General features: G+C 44.7%; 1 protein-coding gene across 1 annotated transcript in view; it reads right to left on the bottom strand.

Annotated features, from left to right (window-relative positions):
* Positions 1-19,894, bottom strand: part of LRRC78 (leucine rich repeat containing 78) — a 60,832-nt gene extending 40,938 nt beyond the window's left edge. Inside the window, exons 1-6 of the mRNA XM_010801573.3 lie at positions 19,826-19,894; positions 13,873-14,101; positions 11,956-12,108; positions 4,892-5,040; positions 1,770-1,910; positions 1,207-1,352 (exon numbers count right to left, since the gene is read on the bottom strand). Coding sequence (XP_010799875.1) covers positions 1,207-1,352; positions 1,770-1,910; positions 4,892-5,040; positions 11,956-12,108; positions 13,873-14,052 — 769 coding nt within the window. The 5' untranslated portion in view covers positions 14,053-14,101; positions 19,826-19,894. The remainder of the gene's footprint in view (positions 1-1,206; positions 1,353-1,769; positions 1,911-4,891; positions 5,041-11,955; positions 12,109-13,872; positions 14,102-19,825) is intronic.
* Between the last annotated feature and the right edge of the window lie 1,657 nt (positions 19,895-21,551).

Here is a 21,551-nt window from a genome sequence, read left to right on the forward strand (position 1 = left end):
GAGAGCCTGCATCCTGGTTCACAGATGGCTGTCTTCTTGCTATAATCCCACAAGGTGAAACAATAAGGGAACTCTGGGGTCTCTCTCTTTATTTTTGGCTGTGCTGGGTCTTCAGTGTTCTTCCCTTATGGCTTAGCTGGTAAAGAGTCTGCCTGCAATGCAGAAGACCTGCGCTTGATCCCTGGGTTGGGAAGATCCCCTGGAGAAGGGAAAGGCTATCCACTCCAGTATTCTGGCCTGGAGAATTCCATGGACTGGGTTTGTGCACAGGTCTTCTCTAGTTGCAGAGAGCGGGGGCTACTATCTAGTTGCAACGCTTTGGCTTCTCATCGTGGTGGCTTCTCTTGTGGAGCATAGACTATAGAGCACATGGGCTTCATTAATTGCAGCTCGTGGGCTCAGTTGCCCTGCAGCATGTGGAATCTTTCCATGTCTCCCGCATTGGCAGGTGGATTCTTAACCACTGGGCCACCAAGGAAGCCCAAGATTAGTGTTCTTGTCAGAAACCAGAGAGCTTGCTCTGTCTGCCTTCACACACCTAGGAAAGACCCTGTGAGGACAAAGCAAGAGGGGGGCCATCAGCTGGCCAGGAAGAGAGCTCTTATCAGGAACCAAAGCAGTTGTAACAGAGACCACAAACTTAGTGGCTTAAAATAGTACATGTGTATCATTTTACAGCTCTGGGGGTCAGAGTCCAAAAGGGCTCCTATAGGCAAAAGTCAAGATGTCAGTGGACCTGCATTCCCTTTGGAGGCTCTGAAAAGAACTTGTTTCCTTGTCCCTTCTAGCTCCTACTGGCCACCATGGCTTATGAACACTACCTCACGTCACTCCAACCTCTCCTTCTATTCTAACACTTCCTTCTCTCTGACTCTAACTGTCTGCCTCCCTCTTGCAATGATCTTTTTGCCATGTGAGCAAAGATAGTCACAGGATCTGAAGATTAGGACAAAGACATCTTTGGGGACCTGTTATTCTGTCCCTACACATTCTCAGGAAGAAGAATCTCCATGAATCACTGGGAAGGTCACCTTTAATTGCAAAACAAAGGTTCCGTCTTTTAGGCAGCCCCAATGAGCCTAGGAGAATCCCAGGGACGGGGGAGCCTGGTGGGCTGCCGCCTGTGGGGTCGGGCAGAGTCGGACAGGACTGCAGCGACTTAGCGACTTAGTGAATGAGCCTAGGACCAAGTTTCCCACAGCTTACCTTGGAGCAGCGGAGGGGGGTTCCCGGTGTCTGGTGGGGAAATGGCCAGTTGGTCTTTCCCCTGCATCTCTGCATACTCTGCCAGGGGTCTGAGGAGACCCAGAGCTCCAGAACATTGCAAGTAATTGCCACCGAGGTGCAGCTCACTGGGGAAGGGGCGAAATACGCTGTTCATTAGATATTTTTTCCCCTCTGTCAAATTTAGATTTGAGGTCTTCAACTCATAAAATAATAGGCCTAGTTACAAAATAATACATAAATAATCATAATAAATAATAATAGGCCATGTCATAAAAAATAGACCTAGTAACTGCATCAGCCGGCCAAAACAGGCATTTAGCACAACACCCTTGATTCTCAAATATAACTAAAGGATCTTTCTATTATAATTAAGAAAAGAGAAACAAAATAACTAGAGGAGGAAAACATGATGAGAAACGTAATAAAAAATCTAAGAACTCATGGGTTAGCAGGCTCTGTAAGTAAGTGTTTATATAACTCAAGACGCAACAGTGCCAAGATGTGACGGGGCGGGGGTGGCGGGGAGCAGGGGACCCTCTCACCGAATGGCACTGTGGCATACGATGGAGCCCAGCCTCGGTCCATTCTGTGGCCCCAGACCACAGTAGCGCAGACTGAGGCTCTGAAGCCTTTGGTTGTTCTCCAGGCCTGAGAAAATACTCTCAATTTCTTCATGTGTAAATCTAAAAAGAAAGGATAGGAACTTTAAAATTTATGCTACCCATTGGATTATTAATGTTAAGTACTTCCAAGGCAGTGAGCAGCACTTCTGCTGGTCTCAGTTTAGGCTTCCAGGGCTAGGGCTGCCTGTGGGGGTCGGCTGGGATGAATGAGGCGGGCAGCCTGCCTGTGGAGGAAAGGGGACCCGGAGTCTGCCTCCTGGGCAAAGAGAGCAGAGGACTGTTTGAAGTACCCATTCAAGGGAGCAGATGGAGAGCAAGTTGTGAATCCTGAAGACGAGAGAGGTGGCCCAGTTGGTAGTCTGGGAAGACTCATTGGTACCAGGACTCTGTAAGGAGAATCCTCTTAAGCCATGTCCACAGCAGGTTCAGGAAAGTTAAACCTCTCAGCCCTCCTTGGCCCTGAGGTCCTCTTGCCCTAATCTGCACAATCCCTAGAGTTTCAAAGTGAAATCACACCCATCATCTCATTCATGCCAGCAACAGCCTCTGTGGGTAGGTAGGGATTAGGTCAAGAAACTGAGGCCCAGCAACATGTTTGGGGAATTTGCAGAGTCAAGGCTTGAACTTTAAAAAAAAATGAGAACTTGCCTGGTGGCACAGGGCTTCCCAGGTGGCTCAGATGGTTAAGAATCTGCCTGCAACACGGGAGACCTGGGTTGGATCCCTGGGCTGGGAAGACCCCCTGGTGGAGAGCATAGCGACCCACTCCAGTATTCTTGCCTGGAGTATCCCATGGACAGAGGAGCCTGGCAGGCTACAGTCCATGGGATCACAAAGAGTCAGACACGACTGAACGACTAAACTCATATATACTCCCTGGTGGCACAGTGGATAAGAATCCACCTGCCAATGCAGGGGACACAGGTTCGATCCCTGGTCCAGAAAGATCCTACATGCCACAGAATAACTAATCCTGTGTACCACAACTAGTGAAGCCCACATGCCCAGAGCCCATGCTCTGCAGCCACTGTAATGAGAAGCCCATGCCCATCAATGAAGAGTAGCCCCTGCTCTCCACAACTAGAGAAAGCCCTCACAAAAGAAACAAAGACCTAGCACAGCCAAGAATAAAAATAAATAAAAATTTTAAAAATGAAGTGAACAGTACTGACAGAAATAACTTTAAAATTTATAAATGTATTCAACAAGTAATTATTGAGGACCACAGTGGCTGAGGGGATGCAGCTGTGTATGAGAAAGAGGGGCGTCCTGCCTGCTGGACTTCATAGTCTATCAGGGAAAACGCTGAGGACAGAGCTCCAGTCCCCAGAGGGCAGTGACCTGCAATCTGTCCATGTTGAGGTCTCAGTGCAGACTCCCAGCTACCCAACCCTGACAGCTCTAGGTGTCAGCAGCAGCAGTATTTCCACTGACAATTAAAACAAGCTGTTTCTTAAAGACGGGAATTCCTTCTTTCTTCCCCGCAGTGCAGGTCTCTGGGTACAGCACAGCAACTGGAGTCTAGAGGGTCTCCTAGCAGTGGGGTTGGTTCTACTTGGTCCATTTGGGGAACTCTGTGGCTGCTCCTGAATCACTGCACGGTGTCCCGAGGACCCTGTCCTTCTGCTGCCCTGAATTAAGAGACCCTAAGGCTCCTGGTGGCTCAGCGGTAAAGAATCCGCCTACAATGCAGGAGACATAAGAGATGCAGGTTTGATCCCTGGGTCAGGAAGGTCCCCTGGAGGAGGGCATGGTAGCCCACTCCAGTATTCTTGCCTGGAGAATCCCACGGACAGAGAAGCCTTGGCAGGCTTCAGTCTGTAGGTTCACACAGAGTCAGACATGACTGAAGTAACAGCATAAGGCTCCTCCCAGCATTTCAGAAACGCGGAGAATCTCCATAGAATATTGACTTTCCCCAGCTTGTGCTGATGGACTTGTTCTCTGTCACCACCAGGGCCCTAATAAGATCCCAGTCCTTTAGTGGGGTCTTTGTGTCACTGAGCTACCACTTCTCAGGCATGACTTCACAGCCCACTGGCCTTTTGAGTACAGGGCACCACCTGGCTCCGTGGCAAGAGTCACAGAATCATAGACTTGGGAAGTGGAAGACATCAGCTCATAGATCAGAGAGGTGGCACGACCAACCCCAGATCACATAAGCAGTTTGAAATCTTTTATGGATTGTAAATTAAGACCCCAGCAGTCTAGTATCATTGATTAAAGGTGGACTCTGAATCAGACACCTGAATTCACATCTAGTCTCCATCCCTAAGAACCAAATGGCCTTGAACAAGCCAGTTAATCCCCCTGAGTTTTTCCTTACCTATAGTCAAGGGTTAGAAATGGTACATATCTATCATTATAATCATATATCTCTATGTAATGGTATATATTGATACATATCTACTGTAATGAGAAAATCCACGTCCTGTGCTTGGCACGCAGTAATAACCATTAGCAAATATTGTCATTATTAGTATTATTGACTTTGACCTCCCCTGACCACTCGGAGCCCAGCCCTCTGAAGGACTTGCTCTGCTCTTGTCTGGCACCATACCTTTCCTCCCACCTTCTTTCCTAGTGAACACTGACCATGTCTGTGGAACTGCAATTCCCCTTATCCAAACTACTGCTAAAATGTATATCAACAACTTTTGTGATATTCAGACTTTCCGCCTTGTGCTTTACATAATCAAGAGCGTGTCTCCTCCTCTGTACACTGAAGACTCCCTTGGACAGTGGCAGTGCCTTAAGTACACTTATATCTTCCTTAGCAACAAGCACCATGCCTTGGACAAACTAGCCTTCGACAAATGTTTGTTAAAAGAGTAAACAAATGACTAGAGACTCTTTTTGAGAACCCTAACATTTACTAGGAACATGAACTCTAAGGAAGTTTTAGGGTGTCCTTTGCAGCAATGACTTGATTAGACACAAGGAACTAGGATATTTCCCTCCCCTGCCTTTGCCTCCCCCAGCTGCCAGCGGGGGCGGGGGTAGGCATGGGGAACTTTGAAGGATCTGCATTCCAGCCTTACCTGCAGTAGTCGAGGACAAGAACATGCAGACTGCTGAGATGCAAAGCCTGCCCAAGCCTCCCCAGAGACCATGGATCCATCTTGCAGTCAATGAGTTCCAGGGTGGTAAATGGGCAGCAGGTGTGCCCCTTCGATTCTAGAAGCAAAGCCTGAGAATGCAAGGTTAAAAGTGCAGACACAATGAAAACAAAGATGATCTGTGTTTGGTTTTTTATATTCGAGTTTATTCTTCATTTAACTTTTAAACACTACTATGGTTGAATATCGGAGAAGGCAATGGCACCCCACTCCTGTACTCTTGCCTGGGAAATCCCATGGATGGAGGAGCCTCATAGGCTACAGTCCATGGGGTCGCTAAGAGTCGGACACAACTGAGCAACTTTACTTTCACGTTTCACTTTCATGCATTGGAGAAGGAAATGGCAACCCACTCCAGTGTTCTTGCCTGGAGAATCCCAGGGATGGGGGAGCCTGGTGGGCTGCGGTCTATGGGGTCACACAGAGTCAGACATGACTGACGTGACTTAGCAGCAGCAGCAGCAGCATGGTTGAATATGATCTGTGTTTTTATAAATTACTTCAAAGTCACTTATGTTAATTATTCAACATTTTGGCCTCTAAGATAACTTTCTAGTTACCCAAAGAGAAAGTGGCACAAAAACAAAATAATTTCCCTTTAAAATGAAGACTCACTAGGAATTCCCTGGCTGTCCAGTGGTTAGGACTCCATGCTTTCACTGCCAAGGGCCAGGTTTCGATCCCTGGTTAGGGGACTAAGATCCCACAGCTGCTTGGCGTGGCAAAATAAATAAAAATTTAAAATAAAAGATAAAATGAAGACTCATTGAAGAATTGTTCAGGAAACATCAAGCTTTATGATGAGAGAAAATATACGGTAACACAATATAAGCACAAGTCTAAGGCAAGGTCATTTCTTGCTGTAACGAAGGATCCCAATGACAGTGAAATTCCAACCTGATAGGAAAAAGTATTTAAAGCTAAAAAACACGAAAGCTGCCTTTTTAGCAATTAGAATCACCATGACCTGAGGATTCCCTCAGTACAGAATTTAAGCCTGAAAGTGACTTTGGTAGGGTTTGGAGGATGTAGGGTTTTGTGAGGTAATGACATGTGGGTCAGAGACAGGATTCCAAATTACAGCTTGGTTGAGAATAAAAAAGCCCTTGCAATCTTAACTACAGAGCTGGTGCCTGAGGCTTCTTTAATGAGAGAAAGTCTAGTTTGAGTGCTGGATCAGATTTCTCAAGCTGTATTTCTTTCTTTTTTTTTTTTATCAAGCTGTATTTCTGACAGAGGAGGCCATGTGGCACATCCCTGCTGATGTTAACGTTGGTCTGTGCAAAATAAACTCTGGACCAGGTCCTAAAGATCTCAACCAGTGGTTTGCAGGGTTACCCGCCCTGCTGTGGGCAAGACCACGGCCATCTGATAGAATTTCTCAGCAGCCTTCAGCTGACCGAGAAAGTGAAAAAATAAAAGTGTTAGTTGCTCAGCTGTGTTCGACCCTTTGTGACCCCATGGACTATAGCCCACCAGGCTCCTCTGTCCATGGGATTCTCCAGGCAAGAATACTGAAATGGGTAGGCATTCTCTTCTCCAGGGTATCTTCCCCACTCAGGGATCAAACTCAGGAATCTCCTGCATTGTAGGCAGATCCTTTACCATCTGAGCCACCAGAGAAGCCTGTAGATTACCAAGAGGGCTACATTTTAAGGAACTGTTAAGGATCACTTTTAACATGCATGAATAGCATTCTCTTTCCAATTTGAATGAACTGAGTACCTGACTGAGCCTCTGAATAAAAAAAAATTAAAAATTCTGTTTATATATTTTAAATACCTTTTTAAAGATTCATTTTAAAATTAAAGTCAAAAACATATAAAATTTACCATTTTAATAACTTTTAAGTGTACATCTCTGTGGCTTTAAGTGTATTCACACTGTTGTGCAAGCCCCATCACCATTCCTCTCCTGAATGTTTTCCATTGGTCAAAACTGAACCTCTGTACCCATTCAACAAACGCTCCCATTGTCTTCAGCCCCCAGCCCCTGGCAACTGCCAATTCTACTGTCTGCTCTATGAATTTGACTACTCTAGGTACCTCATATAAGTGAAATGATACACTATCCTTTTGTTTCTGACTTATTTCACTCACTTCAAGGTTCATCCATGTTGTAGTATGTGTCAGAATTTCCTTCAAGTTATGTCCAACCTAGATAGCATATTCAAAAGCAGAGACATTACTTTGCCAACGAAGGTCTGTCTAGTCAAGGCTATGGTTTTTCCTGTGGTCATGTATGGATGTGAGTGTTGGACTGTGAAGAAGGCTGAGCGCCGAAGAATTGATGCTTTTGAACTGTGGTGTTGGAGAAGACTCTTGAGAGTCACCTGGACTGCAAGGACAGCCAACCAGTCCATTCTGAAGGAGATCAGCCCTGGGATTTCTTTGGAAGGAATGATGCTAAAGCTGAAACTCCAGTCCTTTGGCCACCTCATTCGAAGAGCTGACTCATTGGAAAAGACTCTGATGCTGGGAGGGATTGGGGGCAGGAGGAGAAGGGGACGACAGAGGATGAGATGGCTGGATGGCATCACTGACTCGATGGACGTGAGTCTGAGTGAACTCTGGGAATTGGTGATGGACAGGGAGGCCTGGTGTGCTGTGATTCATGGGGTCACAAAGAGTCGGACACGACTGAGCGCCTGAACTGAACTGAACTGAATATCCGACTGTATGTATATACCATATTTTGTTTACCCATTGGTCTGTCAGTAGATACTCGGTTTGCTTCCATCTATGGCTATTGTGAATAATGCTGCTATGAACATGAATGTATAAATATCTCTTTGAGACCCTTCTTTCAATTCTCATGGGTACGTACTCAGAAGTGGAATTGCTGGATGATATAGCAGTTCTCTATTTTTAATGTTTGGAGGAGCCACCATACTATTTTCCATAGTGGCACCATTTTACATTTCCACCAATAGTGCACAAGGGTTCCAATTTCTCTGCATCCTCATCAACACTTTATTTTCTGCTTTTTTGAATAGTAACCATCTTAGTTAACATGGGGTGGTATCTCATGGTGGTTTTGATTTGCATTTCTCTAATGATTGATAGTGGCCCCCAAAAAGATTTTCACAACCAAGATAATCACGATGGTGTGATCACTTACCTAGAACCAGACATCCTGGAATGTGAAGTCAAGTGGGCCTTAGAAAGCATCACTACGAACAAAGCTAGTGGAGATGATGGAATTCCAGTTGAGCTATTTCAAATCCTGGAAGATGATGCTGTGAAAATGCTGCACTCAATGTGCCAGCAAATTTGGAAAACTCAGCAGTGGCCAGAGGACTGGAAAAGGTCAGTTTTCATTCCAATCCCAAAGAAAGGCAATGCCAAAGAATGCTCAAACTATCGCACAGTTGCACTCATCTCACATGCTAGTAAAGTAATGCTCAAAATTCTCCAAGCCAGGCTTCAGCAGTATGTGAACCATGAACTTCCAGATGTTCAAGCTGGTTTTAGGAAAGGCAGAGGAACCAGAGATCAAATTGCCAACATCCGCTGGATCATAGAAAAAGCAAGAGAGTTCCAGAAAAACATCTATGTCTGCTTTATTGACTATGCCAAAGCCTTTGACTGTGTGGATCACAATAAACTGTGGAAAATTCTGAAAGAGATGGGAATACCAGACCACCTGACCTGCCTCTTGAGAAACCCGTATGCAGGTCAGGAAGCAACAGTTAGAACTGGACATGGAACAACAGACTGGTTCCAAATAGGAAAAGGAGTACATCAAGGCTGTATATTGTCACCCTGTTTATTTAACTTATATGCAGAGTACATCATGAGAAACGCTGGACTGGAAGAAACACAAGCTGGAATCAAGACTGCCGGGAGAAATATCAATAACCTCAGATATGCAGATGACACCACCCTATGGCAGAAAGCAAAGAAGAACTGAAGAGCCTCTTGATGAAAGTGAAAGAGGAGAGTGAAAAAGTTGGCTTAAAACTCAACATTCAGAAAACTAAGATCATGGTATCTGGTCCCATCACTTCATGGCAAATAGAGAATAGGGAAACAGTGGAAACAGTGTCAGACTTTATTTTTTGGGCTCCAAAATCACTGCAGATGGTGATTGCAGCCATAAAATTAAAACTCCTTGGAAGGAAAGTTATGACCAACCTAGATAACATATTGAAAAGCAGAGACATTCCTTTGCCAACAAAGGTCCGTCTAGTCAAGGCTATGGTTTTTCCAGTGTTCATGTATGGATGTGAAAGCTGGACTGTGAAGAAAGCTGAGCGCCAGAGAATTGATGCTTTTGAAGTGTGGTTTGGAGAAGACTCTTGAGAGTCCCTTGGACTGCAAGGAGATCCAACCAGTCCATCCTAAAGGAGATTAGTCCTGGGTGTTCATTGGAAGGACTGATGCTGAAGCTGAAACTCCAATACTTTGGCCACCTCATGTGAAGAGCTGACTCACTGGAAAAGACCCTGATGCTGGGAGGGATTGGGGGCAGGAGGAGAAGGGGATGACAGAAGATGAGATGGCTGGATGGCATCACTGACTCAATGGACGTGAGTCTGAGTGAACTCTGGGAGTTGGTGATGGACAGGGAGATCTGGCGTGCTGCAATTCATGGAGTCACAAAGAGTTGGACACAACTGAGCGACTGAACTGAATTGAATGATTGATGGTGTTCAAAATCTTTTCAGGTGCTTCTTGGTCATTTGTGTATCTTCTTCAGAGAATGTCTGTTCAAGCCCTTGACCATTTTAAAATCAGTTTGCTTATTTCTTGTTGCTGAGTTATATGAGTTCTTTATATATTCTGGATATTAACCCCTTACCACATATATGCTTTGCAATTATTTTCTCCCTTTTCACTCGGTTGATTGTGTCCTTTGAAGCACAGAAGTTTTTCATTTTTATGAGGTCCGATTCACTTAATGAGGGTGTGTGTGTGTTGCTTGTGCTTTTAGTGTATATCTAAGAAATCACTGCCAAATCTAACATTATGAAGCTTTTCCTCTATGCATTGTTCGGAGAGTTTTAAACATATCTTTTTAAAATGTGTTGATTGACAGGCAGGTTAGGGAGAAATATCCAAAGGGCAAAGAATGAGAAGAAAATGACCCAGAGAGGTATGCGGCCCTGAAGCCAGCTTTCCCTTTTGACAGCATCATTAAAGCAGTAGATTTGGGCTTTGATTTTACTGGATCATACAGTCCAGGGGACAAGGTGAGCAGTCCAACAGGAAATCCTGAATAGAGGTGTGGCTCAAAACATAAAGTGGATTGTAGTGCTATGTCCTTAGAGTAACAAAGAACTAGAAATAAACCCAACTCTTCCCTTCCCCAAAGGATCCCAGGGAAAATGGCCCATCTCAAACTGAGTATATGGAAAAAAATACATCCCCCGAGAACTCACAAAACTAGCCTTAGCACAGGTTTGCAACTTGAATTAACATCACCAGAATGGTTCAAAAAACCTTGAAAGTGAAAGTGTTAGTCACTCAATAATGTCTGACTCTTTCCATCCCATGGACTGTAGCCTGCCAGGCTTCTCTATCCATGGAATTCTCCAGGTTAGAATATTGGAGGGGGTCATCATTCTTTTCTCCAGGGGATCTTCCCAACCCAGAGACAACCCAGGTCTCCTGCATCACAGGCAGATTCTTTACCATCTGAGCCACCAGGGAAGCCCCAAAGAAACCTTAGATTAAGAACTTAATTTTGGGACTTCCCTGGCAGTACAGCAGTTAAGACTGCATTTCCACTGCAGGGGACACAAGTTCCATCCTTGGTTGGGAAACTAAGATCCTGAATGCCATGTGGTACGGCCAAAAAAAAAACCAAAGGGAAAAAAAAAAAAGAATTTAACAGCTCTGAGCGTGTGGTAGAAAAACCTGTAAATATTCTCTGGAGAGAGCTATCTGCAAATCAGAGCTCAAGAAATTGCCATAGCTATTTTTGTCCCCACAAAATATGAATTTACAGTTAAAAAAAAAAAAAATCACAAAAACATACAAAGGAATGCCCTCATAAGTAAGAACCAGTAGAAGCAAGAGTCAGAAATGTCAGACTCCAAAATAATTCAGATTATTGAAATTATTAGACATAGATTATAAGTTTAAACATTCAGAGAAATAAGGGACTTTCAAAAAGGCTAGGAACTGGAAAAATTAGTGTTTTTTGTGTTCTGTTTGAGTTTTTCTCCACCCCAGAATCATGATTCTGGTGTTGTCCTAGACTATCTTCTAGAAACCTTATTGTTTTGCCTTAAATAATATATAATCCATCTGGAATTGATTCTGGGGTATGATGTGAAGTAGAAATCAAGCTTATTTATCTCCCATATTGTGTATGTTAGCTTATCTTTTTGTCCTCAGTGAAAGGATTTACCTGAATTATCTGATTTGCCCTTGCCAGAAGTAAAGTCCTATATATAACTTAGGACTCACTATAAAGGAAGTTCAATATAAAAAATAATGATATTTAATCTATAAGCGTGTTTTCAGCAAACCATCATTCAAGACTGAAGGCTATGTGTTATACAATAGCAGTCAAAATTAATAAACATGGAGAAATCTTGACAACATAATGTGAGTAAAAGAAGTCATAAAATCACACAAAGTACAATTCACGTAGGTAAGTAAAAATATACATGCATATGTAATAAAAGCACAAAAACATGAATGGGGTTGATACACATCAACTCCAGGCTAGTGATACCTCCTGGAAGTAGATGGGGGAGAAGAAGAAAGATGGCACTTTAGCTCTTGTATTTGTAAGTATCTTCAATATCCATTCCTTAAAAAGTATATTATGCAACGGTGAGTACATAGATGTCAGTTCTATTATTTTTTGCACTTTTATATGTCTGAAATATTTCACTAAAAATACTTTTAAAAAAGAATAGTTTGGAGCATATCAGTCAACAACCACATAAACTATAGCTGGAACACATGATAATATGCTTGCATTCAATTTTAAGGTTAAATGGAGAGCAATTTTTTAAATGCATGACTCACAAGTCTGGCGATCTCTGGGTTGCTCAGTTGAAAGCCCCAGATGCAGATCTCTCTCCCCAGCATGTAACACTCATCCCGAACAGTCATGAGCAAAGCTTCCAAGGACATTGGTGGGATGCCTGGCGGGGAGTCATCAGGTCTCACCAGTACAAACTAGAATGTTAAAAAAAACTACAGGTGGGCATCATAAACGGAGGTTCATGTGTCCAAATATGTAGAGAAAAATATCGTCATTAGACAACATTAGAAGGACATTACTTATTATTTTTGGATCAAGTGTGCATTGGGGTTCAACACAAACTTAGGGAGTTCCTGCCTAAGCTTCATGAAAAGTCCCACAAGGCAGAGATTTTTTTCCAGCAGGCTACTGTCCATAACTGGGTCAGGAAATCAATTTAGTGGGTTGTTACCAGCTTTTTCTTTATTTCTTTAATGAAACAGAAAAGAAGGGAAATTATCTGAGTATATACTATGCAGTAAGGAATAACTGTCTCATGACACTTTCATTTTACTGACGTTCGAAATCAAAATGGAGACCCAACCAAAGCAACCCAACATAAACAGCTCTTAGGGTCACACAGATTCCAGTACTTATATACTGGGTCATAATGTTAATTATATTTCTGATGGTGATTATAATTAAAAATACTTGGAAAATACTGCTGACATGGTTATAAATTTGAATAAAGTTTATGATTAACCCTATGATTAAGTAGTGCAGCCTAATTATAATAACTACAACCAGAAAAAATGAATTAGGCCAATGCAGGAGACACAGGAGACTTGGGTTTGATCCCTGCGTCAGGAAGTCCCCCAGAGGAGGGCATGGTAACCCATCCCAGTATTCCTGCCTGGAGAATCCCATGGATAGACCAGCCTGGTGGGCTACAGTCCATGGAATTGCAGAGTCGAACACGACTGAAGCGACTGAGCACGTGCAGGAGCGCAGGTCAGGAAGAGGAGAAGTGGAGAGTGAAAGCCTGAAGGAATATAGTGGGTGCCGGCAGCTTTCCTGAGAATGGGAGTTCAGAAAGAGAGAGAGATTTAGACAGGAACTGTGGGAGGGTTTCTCTGTGGAGGGTGCAATGTAATCACCCTCCCAACCCCAGAAACATTCAGGAAAAATATGGGTGGAATGGATTTGTGTCAAAGTCTTAAGTAATGGTATTTAAAGTACCCATCTCTATCTAATTATTTTGTTTAATTTGTTGTCTTGCTTAACACCCAGCATTTTATGAAATCAGTAGGTATGTGGTTATTAAAACACAGACTGTCTTTCTGGGCTGGTGATAGAGAAGTTGTGAAGCTGGACAGTCCGTCTTTGGGTGCCAGGCTCCCCCTTCTGGTCACTCAGGCGCCCCTTCCCGAGCTGACCACTTAGGCTGGCCTCTCTTCCTCCCCCCTGACATTCAACCAGTAGATTTAATCTCAGAAAAGATGTGACATCAGGTTTTTTTCCCCTGAAATCCAAATGATATGCTGTCTTACTCCAAGTGAGATGGGAGGGGTGTGGGTATTTGCAGGTCTAGCTTGATGGCTTGGACGCATCAGATGTCAAGACAAGGAGACATTCTTTTGGAGGGTCGGGAGTGCTGGCGAGGGAGGTTCTGCAATGATGACAAAAGGGATGCTTTCGAGCTGGACTCTCCAGACATAGAGTGGGAGGAGAGGCAGGCTGGCCGTTCCGGAGGTGAAGCGGGGTGAGAACAGGCAGAGCTGCTCGAAGGATGAAGGACGGGGATGGGCAGACTGGGAGGGAGGAGTGGGAAGGTAGGAGGAGTGCCGAGCAGACTTTGGTGCCAGAGTCAGGCTCTGGACGGCATGCAGGCAGGAACGCAGAGCGGGCGACCCCGCCAATTCTGGGCTTGAAGGGATTGAGGATCCATGTTCCTTGGTTTCTTGAGAGGATACACTCACCTTCCTGAGAATCCGTTCATGGTTGATGCTGGCTTTCAAGTCCCTTTTGATGGCTGGACACACAGACGTCTGAGTCTGTACACAACGCTTCTCGTATGTTTTCAGGAACTTTTGAAGAATGGAAACAATGGACTGGGGTGCTCCTTTAGTTTTTCGTTTTCCTTGCTTTTCTCTTGGCATTGTTTCATAGCGTTAGATTCCACTTGGATTCTGAGAACTGTAACTTGCCCTGAAACCCAGCACACAGATATCTTTTTAAGGAGGAGATCACACTTTCCCACTAAAAATGAGCAAATATCGCTGCACACCTTCTCTGAAAATCATAAAGTACTTCACTAATCTTAAAATGAGAGTGGAGAATCAGAGCAGAAAATTTCAATTTGCAAGGACTATACTCATGGAAATGGATTCTTTCTTTTAGATTGTTTAAAATGGGGGAAGTTCTTTGAATTCAATTGTAAAGGAACACAATTAACATTAGTAGTGGGCTTTAAATACTTCCACGTTCATATTGATTTAAAAGTGGCATAATTTTCTTTTAGACATAATTCCTGCCACGCAGTAATTATAGTGGTTAAGAATGTGGGCTTTGGAAGGTAACAAACTTGGATTTTAGTCTTATCTCCACTACTTGATTTACTGTGTGGCCTTAGAGAAATTATAAACTCTTCAAGCCTCCATTTCCCAATCTGTAAAATGGATTATGGTTGTCATAAAGGTTAAATGAGATGAGTTTATAAAGCACTACACAGTGCCTGGCATGTAGTGATAAGGAAACATTTTTATTATTATTGATGTTATTTTTACTCTGCTGGCTGCAAGAGTCAGTTCTAATTTTTGTCAGTGGGATTGCTGGATCATACGGAATTTTTAGTCTTTTAAGGAACCTCTATGCTGTTCTCCATAGTGGCTGCACCAGTTTACATTCCCACCAACAGTGTAGGAGGGTTCCCTTTTCTCCACACCTTCTCTATCACTTATTAATTTGTAGCACAAGTTTTTGTTTTATACATTTTGGCACTATGGTATTAATACTGGGTACTTACAAATTTAGAACTGATAAATTTTCCTAGGAGATGTACTCTTTTGACATTACTTAACATCCCTTTTTGTCTCTAGAAATGCTTCATGTCTCAGAGTCACAGATCCCAAAATGTACTGAGATGCGTGGAGGCACTGCACACTTCCAGGGCGCTTGGGGATGTTTTAAATTTTCAAGGGAAAGCTAGCGTCATCTGTTAGAAGCCATACGAACTACTGGGGGTAGTCCACATTTTCAATTTAGGTCACACTTGCATTGGTATCCTATTGCTAGAAATTAGCCCATCACAAGTGAAAAACATTCTAAAAAGGGAGAGTAAACCCAGTAGAATGTAGAGACTCAGGTAAGGAAAAATCATATTCTTAATAGCTCTGGTTGGGACTTTATAGATTATCTAATCCATGTAAGCTATCACTGGGATGACCCACTGTCTCAGGACTTTAAGTGCTAAAACCAGGAAAATACTGGGCCAACCAAAATGGCTCTTCACCCTACCACTCACCCGACCCATGGCCAGCACCCAGTTGTAGCTCCAGCATTCTGCTCATAGCTCTGCTCCAGCAGCTCCTGCAGAGCAACCAGACTTGGCAGCTACCCAAAACCTACTTTTCATCTTGGGGCTGGTCTAACTTCTTCTTTTATATGGAACAAAAATGAGGCCCAGGAAGGGAGAGAAGGGATTTGCTCTGGCTGAAAACAGAACTGAGCGTACTGATTCCCAAGACCATTAAAAAAAATTTATTGGCATATAGTTGTTTTACAGTGTTGTGTTTCTACTGTACAGCAAAGTAAATCAGTGAATCACTGAATCAGCTATATATATATATATCCCCTCTTTTTTGGATTTCCTTCCCATTTAGGTTACCACCAGGCACTGAGTTCCCTGTGCTATACAGTAGGTTCTTGTTAGTTATTTTATTTTATACATAGCAGTGTATATATGTCTGTCAGGAAGCATTTAAACAGGAGGCTTCCTGTGTGCTGTTTTGGATCTGTCAGGAATCTGTTCCTTATTAATTCCTGAATATCCAGGAATTAAGAGGAGAGGAAGCCTCTCCCGGGGGGGCTGAGGAATCCAGGCATTTCCTTCATTAGTTTTTCTATACGGTGATAAGTACCCTCTTCCTTTTTATGAACCGTATGGTAAAAGTGATTATTTACAACTCTGTCTCTCAGGCTATTTCTTTGGAGCGCAGAGGTTCTCTGTGTTGACTTTGCTGCCCGGGCTTCTAAGACCCTCTCGAGAAAGTGCTCTGCGCCTTCACCCCATCGAGAGGGCGCCTGAGGCCTTTGTGAACAGAGCAAGCCCGGTGCAGAGGCTTTATTGGCTTCCTGCGTAAACCAACAAATATCAGCCTCTTTCTCTCTCCTTTACTTTCTTATCAGTCGACTCCGGACCACCAGGTTCTGGTCCATTAAAGGACCCCAACATATGTCGGGCTCCCCCAGTGATTCAGCAGTAAAGTATCTGCCTGCAATGCATGAGCCGCAGGAGACTTGGGTTCGATCCCTGGGTTGGGAAATTCCCCTGGAGGAGGGCATGGCTACCCATTCCAGTATTCTTGCCTGGAGAATCCCATGGACAGAGGAACCTGGCAGCATATAGTCCATGGGGTTGCAAGAGTCAGACACGACTGAAGTGACTTAGCATGCACGCAGTGTATATATGTCAATCCCAATCTCCCAATTCATCCCACCTCCCTTTCCCCCTTGGTATGTACACATTTGTTCTCTACTTCTGTTTTGTAAATAAGAAGGTTTATAACAGTTTTTTCGAATTCCCCACGCATAAATACATGGTATTTATTTTTCTGACCTACTTCACTCTGGATGACAGTCTCTAGGTCCATCCATGCTAAGACCATTTTTGGAAAGCATCTCTAGTGCTGCTTATCATCAGGCAATTGGCAAACACTGCATAGCACCATGGGAGACTGTGTGGGTCGGGAGCAGGTGGCCCAGTTCACCGGAACAGGTTTGAATCCTGTTTCTGTCCATTACCAGCAGGGTGATCGTGGGTAATCAACTTCTCTTCCTTGAACCTCATTTTCTTCATCTGTACACATGGTGGGAATATTAACTCTTTGACATTTGTGAGGATTATATGAGATAACAATTGTAAAGATTTTTCATCAGTAAGATGGAGATGATGGTGACAAAGAAGTGTTATGGGGAATAATGAGTTACTTCTACTACTACTACTACTAAGTCGCTTCAGTCGTGTCCGATTCTGTGCAACCCCAGAGACGGCAGCCCACCAGGCTCCCCCGTCCCTGGGATTCTCCAGGCAAGAACACTGGAGTGGGTTGCCATTTCCTTCTCCAATGCATGAAAGTGAAAAGTGAAAGTGAAGTCGCTCAGTCGTGTCCGACCCTCAGTGACCCCATGGACTGCAGCCTACCAGGCTCCTCCGTCCATGGGATTTTCCAGGCAAGAGTACTGGAGTGGGGTGCCATTGCCTTCTGAGAACAGAATCTGACACATAGCAGATGCTAAGGAGGGAACCTGAGGCATACTGAGTTTATGTGATTTGCCTAAGGGCAGACACTGGTAAGTGGTGTAGTTGGGATTCAAATTTAGACAATCTAGATCCATAGCCCCCATTTGTAACCACTCTAAGGTACCATTTGTTAGAAACTGTTATGAATTGAATGTTTTCACCTCCCCTCCCCTTCAAATTCAAATGCTGAATCCCCAGTGTGATGATGTGGGTTCTTTGGAAGGTAATTACAGTTAGATAAGGTCATGAGGGTGGGGCCCTAATGATGGGATTAAGAAGAGACAACAGAGCTCACCTCCAACCCATCCACACCCAAGCTGTTGAATCGGCCATCACCTACAAACCAAGGGGGCTGCCTTGGTGGCTCAGATTGTTAAGAATCTGCCTGCAGTGCAGAAGACCTGGGTTCAATCCCTCAGCTGGGAAGATCCCCAGGAGAAGGAAATGGCTATTCACTCCAGTATTCTTGCCTGGAGAATTCCATGGACAAAGGAGCCCTGTGACCATGGAGTCACAAAGAGTCAGAACAATTGAGCGACTAACACTTTCTTTCCCTTACAAACCAAGAGAACAGGCTTCAAAATGAAATCTATCTTACTAGTATTTTCGTCTTGGATTTCCCAGCCTCTAGAACTGTGAAAAACATTTCTGTTGTCATTGGTATTCTATTATGGAAATGGCAATCCACTCCAGTACTATTGCCTGGAAAATCCCATAGACAGAGGAGCCTGGTAGGCTACAGTCCATGGGCTCGCAAAGAGTTGGACATGACTGAGCGACTTCACTTCAAGCTGACTAAGATGGTACTATCCAATATTGTTTGTTCAGTCGCCAAGTCATGTCTAACTCTTTGTGACCCCATGGACTGCAGCATGCCAGGCTTGCCTAGCCCTTACCATTTCCAGAGTTTGCCCAAGTTCATGTCCATTTAATCAATAATGGCATCCAACCATCTCATCCTCTGTCACACTCTTCTCCTTCTGTCTTCAATCTTTCTCAGCATCAGGGTCTTTTCTAATGAGTCCACTCTTCTATCAGGTGGCCAAAGTATTGGAGCTTCAGCTTCAGCATCAGCCTTTCCAATAAGTATTCAGAATTGATTTCCTTTAAGATTGACTGGTTTGATCTGCTTGATGTGCACGGGACTCTCAAAAGTCTTCTCCAGCACCACAGTTTGAAAGCATCAATTATTCGGCATTCAGCCTTCTTTATGGTCCAACTCTCACATCTGTACATGACTAGCCTTGACTGTTTGGATTTTGTCCGTAAAGTAATGTCTGCTTTTTAACCCACTGTCTAGGTTTGTCATAGCTTTCTGCCAAGAAGCAATCATCTTCTAATTTCATGGCTGTGGTCACCATCTGCAGTGATTTCAAAGCCTAAGAGGAGGAAATCTGTCTCTGCTTCCACCTTTTCCCCTTTTATTTGCCATGAAGTGATGAGACTGGGTGCCATGATCTTAGTTTTTTTAATATCAAAATTTAAGTTGATTTTTTTCACTCTACTCTTTCACCCTCATCAAGAGGCTCTTTAGTTTCTCTTCTGCTATTGGAGTGGTTTCATCTCATACCTGAGGTTGTTTTTATTTCTCTAGACAATCTTGATTCAAGCTTGTAACTAGGGGAGGGAATGGCAAACCACTCCAGTATACTTACCATGAGAACCCCACTATTCAGTACTACTGTTCACAATATCAAGTATTTCTCATGAGCCTCTTCTGGGTATATACACATATATTCGATAAATATTCTACTTAGACCCTCTTAAATCTTGAGTTTTTCACTTACTATTTCAGTATGAGTATTTCCTTCTGTCATTTCTATAAGTGTGTGGCCCAGCTTAGCAATTACCTAGGTGATTGGCTAGTAAGTTAATGAATATTTATTGGAGGTTTCCGGAGTGGATACTCCACGGATGCTAGATTTTCTCATCTTGTCTGGTTGTGATTCTCCTGGAAATGGAAGGTGGGGATGGGGGGTGAGCAGGTGAGAGTAGGGGCCTGAGGGTCCTGCCGTCTGGAGAAGCGGTGAGGGGAGAAGAGCCCCTGCCCTGAGTTCTGAGTGCCCTGCCCGCCCAGCTCCAACAGCGGCTAGCTCCCAGAGGGGCAGCTACCTGGCAGGCCTGAGGGGCTGCCTTTTTCGGCCTTCTTCAAAACCCCTGGTGCACACAACAGTTTCGAAAGATCCCGGAAAGAATTCCCACTACCCACCGATGCCGGAAATCCCTACCCTGGGGATGTCTGGGTGGGGAGGCCTATGTCCCTGGGGCGGGGCAGGCGCAAACCAAGCAAGACCTCCACCGAGCCCAGGTCCCAGCGTGTCTGGAGCACCTAATCACGGTTCGGAGTGCCGGTGCAACCTCGCCCTCACCCAGCACGCGCTCCTGGCGCCTGGCCCGCGCCCCGCACTCACTCATGCGCCGGGTCCCTGCCTCCCTCCACCGCCGCCGGGTGGCTTCCCGCGTCTGGTGTGCACCATGGAGACGGCTGCCAGGGGGCGGTAGCGGCTAGGGGCGGAGGCCGGAGGAAGTCAGCGACCCGCGGGGGCCAGAGCGCCAGGAGGAGAGGAGAAACAGCAGGAGGAGGGAAAGAGGAGCAGCAGGAAACAGCGTTCCAGGGTTCGCGGGGGCTCTGCCTGGGACCGGGAGAACTCCAGGTGCCCTTGCTGCGGATCTGGGTCCTGGCAGCTGATGGGGCTGCAAGGGACGAGGTCTAGGAGGGGACAGAGCTGGGGACCCGTGTCCCTGGTTATCAATGGGTCATTGGGAGGGAGGAGCAGAGGTCTCCAAAGAGTAGATGCCTCGGCCTATTTCCCGCCCACGCGATGTCAGCTGTGGACCGCACCGGAGCCCCTAAGTGGGTTTTTCAAAGAAACCGAGGTTATAAATGGTGGTTACAGCCCACAGCAATAAGCAGAAACCAAGGTGAGAGGACTCACCTGCGCACTAGCGAGGTTTCCTTTTGCGACATTTTGTCTCCCCACTCCCAAGAGAAAGGGGGCGCCAGGATAAAGGAGGCTGTTCAGGGGCTGGGCCTGGGAGTTTTTCTGGGGAAAATGGAGAACAGAGGTGCAAAGCAGTTGGAGCTTTGGGAAGAAGTGGTTGGGGGAGGAAAAGGGATTTTTGTTTGTTTGTTTTTTGTTTTTTCTTTTTGGTCGTGCTGTATGACTTGCGGTATCTTCCCCTACCAGGGTTTGAACCCATGTTCTCTGCAGTAGAAGCATGGAATCCTAACCACTGAACTGCCAGGAAAGTCCCTGAAAAGAGATTTTTAAGAAATCTTGCTGTGGGCAGTGGCTTTGGGGCTTGCAAATTTAAGGCCCCCAAAGATATCTATGCCCCAGTCCTGGAAACCTATGGATATGGTACCTTACATGACAAAAGAGACTTTGTAGATGTGATTAAAGTTATAGACCTTGAGATGGGACTGCTATCCTTGATTCCCTGGGTGGGGCCAATCTAAGTCTGAGAACTTGAAGTAGGGAAACTTTCGCTGCTGTGCTAGAGATGAGTGATGAAAAGAAAGGTCAGAGAGATGTAATGAGAAGCACTCAACTGGCTGTTGCTGGCTTTAAAGATGGCAAAAGAGCCAAGGAATGTGGGCAGTTTCTAGGGGCTCAAAAGAAGCGGAAATGAACTCTCTCAAACCCACATAAAAGCACTCAGCTGTCCTGACACCTCGCTCCTAGTCCAGTGATACCCGTCTGGGACTTTGACCTCCAGAACTATCAGATAATAAGTTATTTGTATCTTTCTATCTGTTTATCTGTGTCTCTCACGTAGGGTGTAGAATAGGCTCTTAGTAAATGTTTAATGAAACAATGAATAATGAAATAAATTGGATTAAACAAATTCATAGTAAACTGCAAGTGGAAAATAGTCCCACAACTCCTCCACACTGGCTATTTTTAAGTGTATATTTTAAACCCAAATGGATCTAAGTAGGCCCAAAGTAAACTGAAGCTGTGGGGAAGGTCAAGAAGGGCAGGGAGGGATCCTGTTTGGACAGACTGGACTGTCCAGTGAGCTGCCCCTAAAAGTTGTCACCCCTAGGTCATTTCTGCTTTGTGCAGCCTCTTCCTTTCCTCTGCTGGGCCCTAGTCCAGGCTTCCTACAATGTAACCAGAAGGACAGTGCGAG

The sequence above is a fragment of the Bos taurus genome, chromosome 1 (assembly GCF_002263795.3).
Source record: "Bos taurus isolate L1 Dominette 01449 registration number 42190680 breed Hereford chromosome 1, ARS-UCD2.0, whole genome shotgun sequence".
In the NCBI taxonomy this organism is placed as follows: domain Eukaryota; kingdom Metazoa; phylum Chordata; class Mammalia; order Artiodactyla; family Bovidae; genus Bos; species Bos taurus.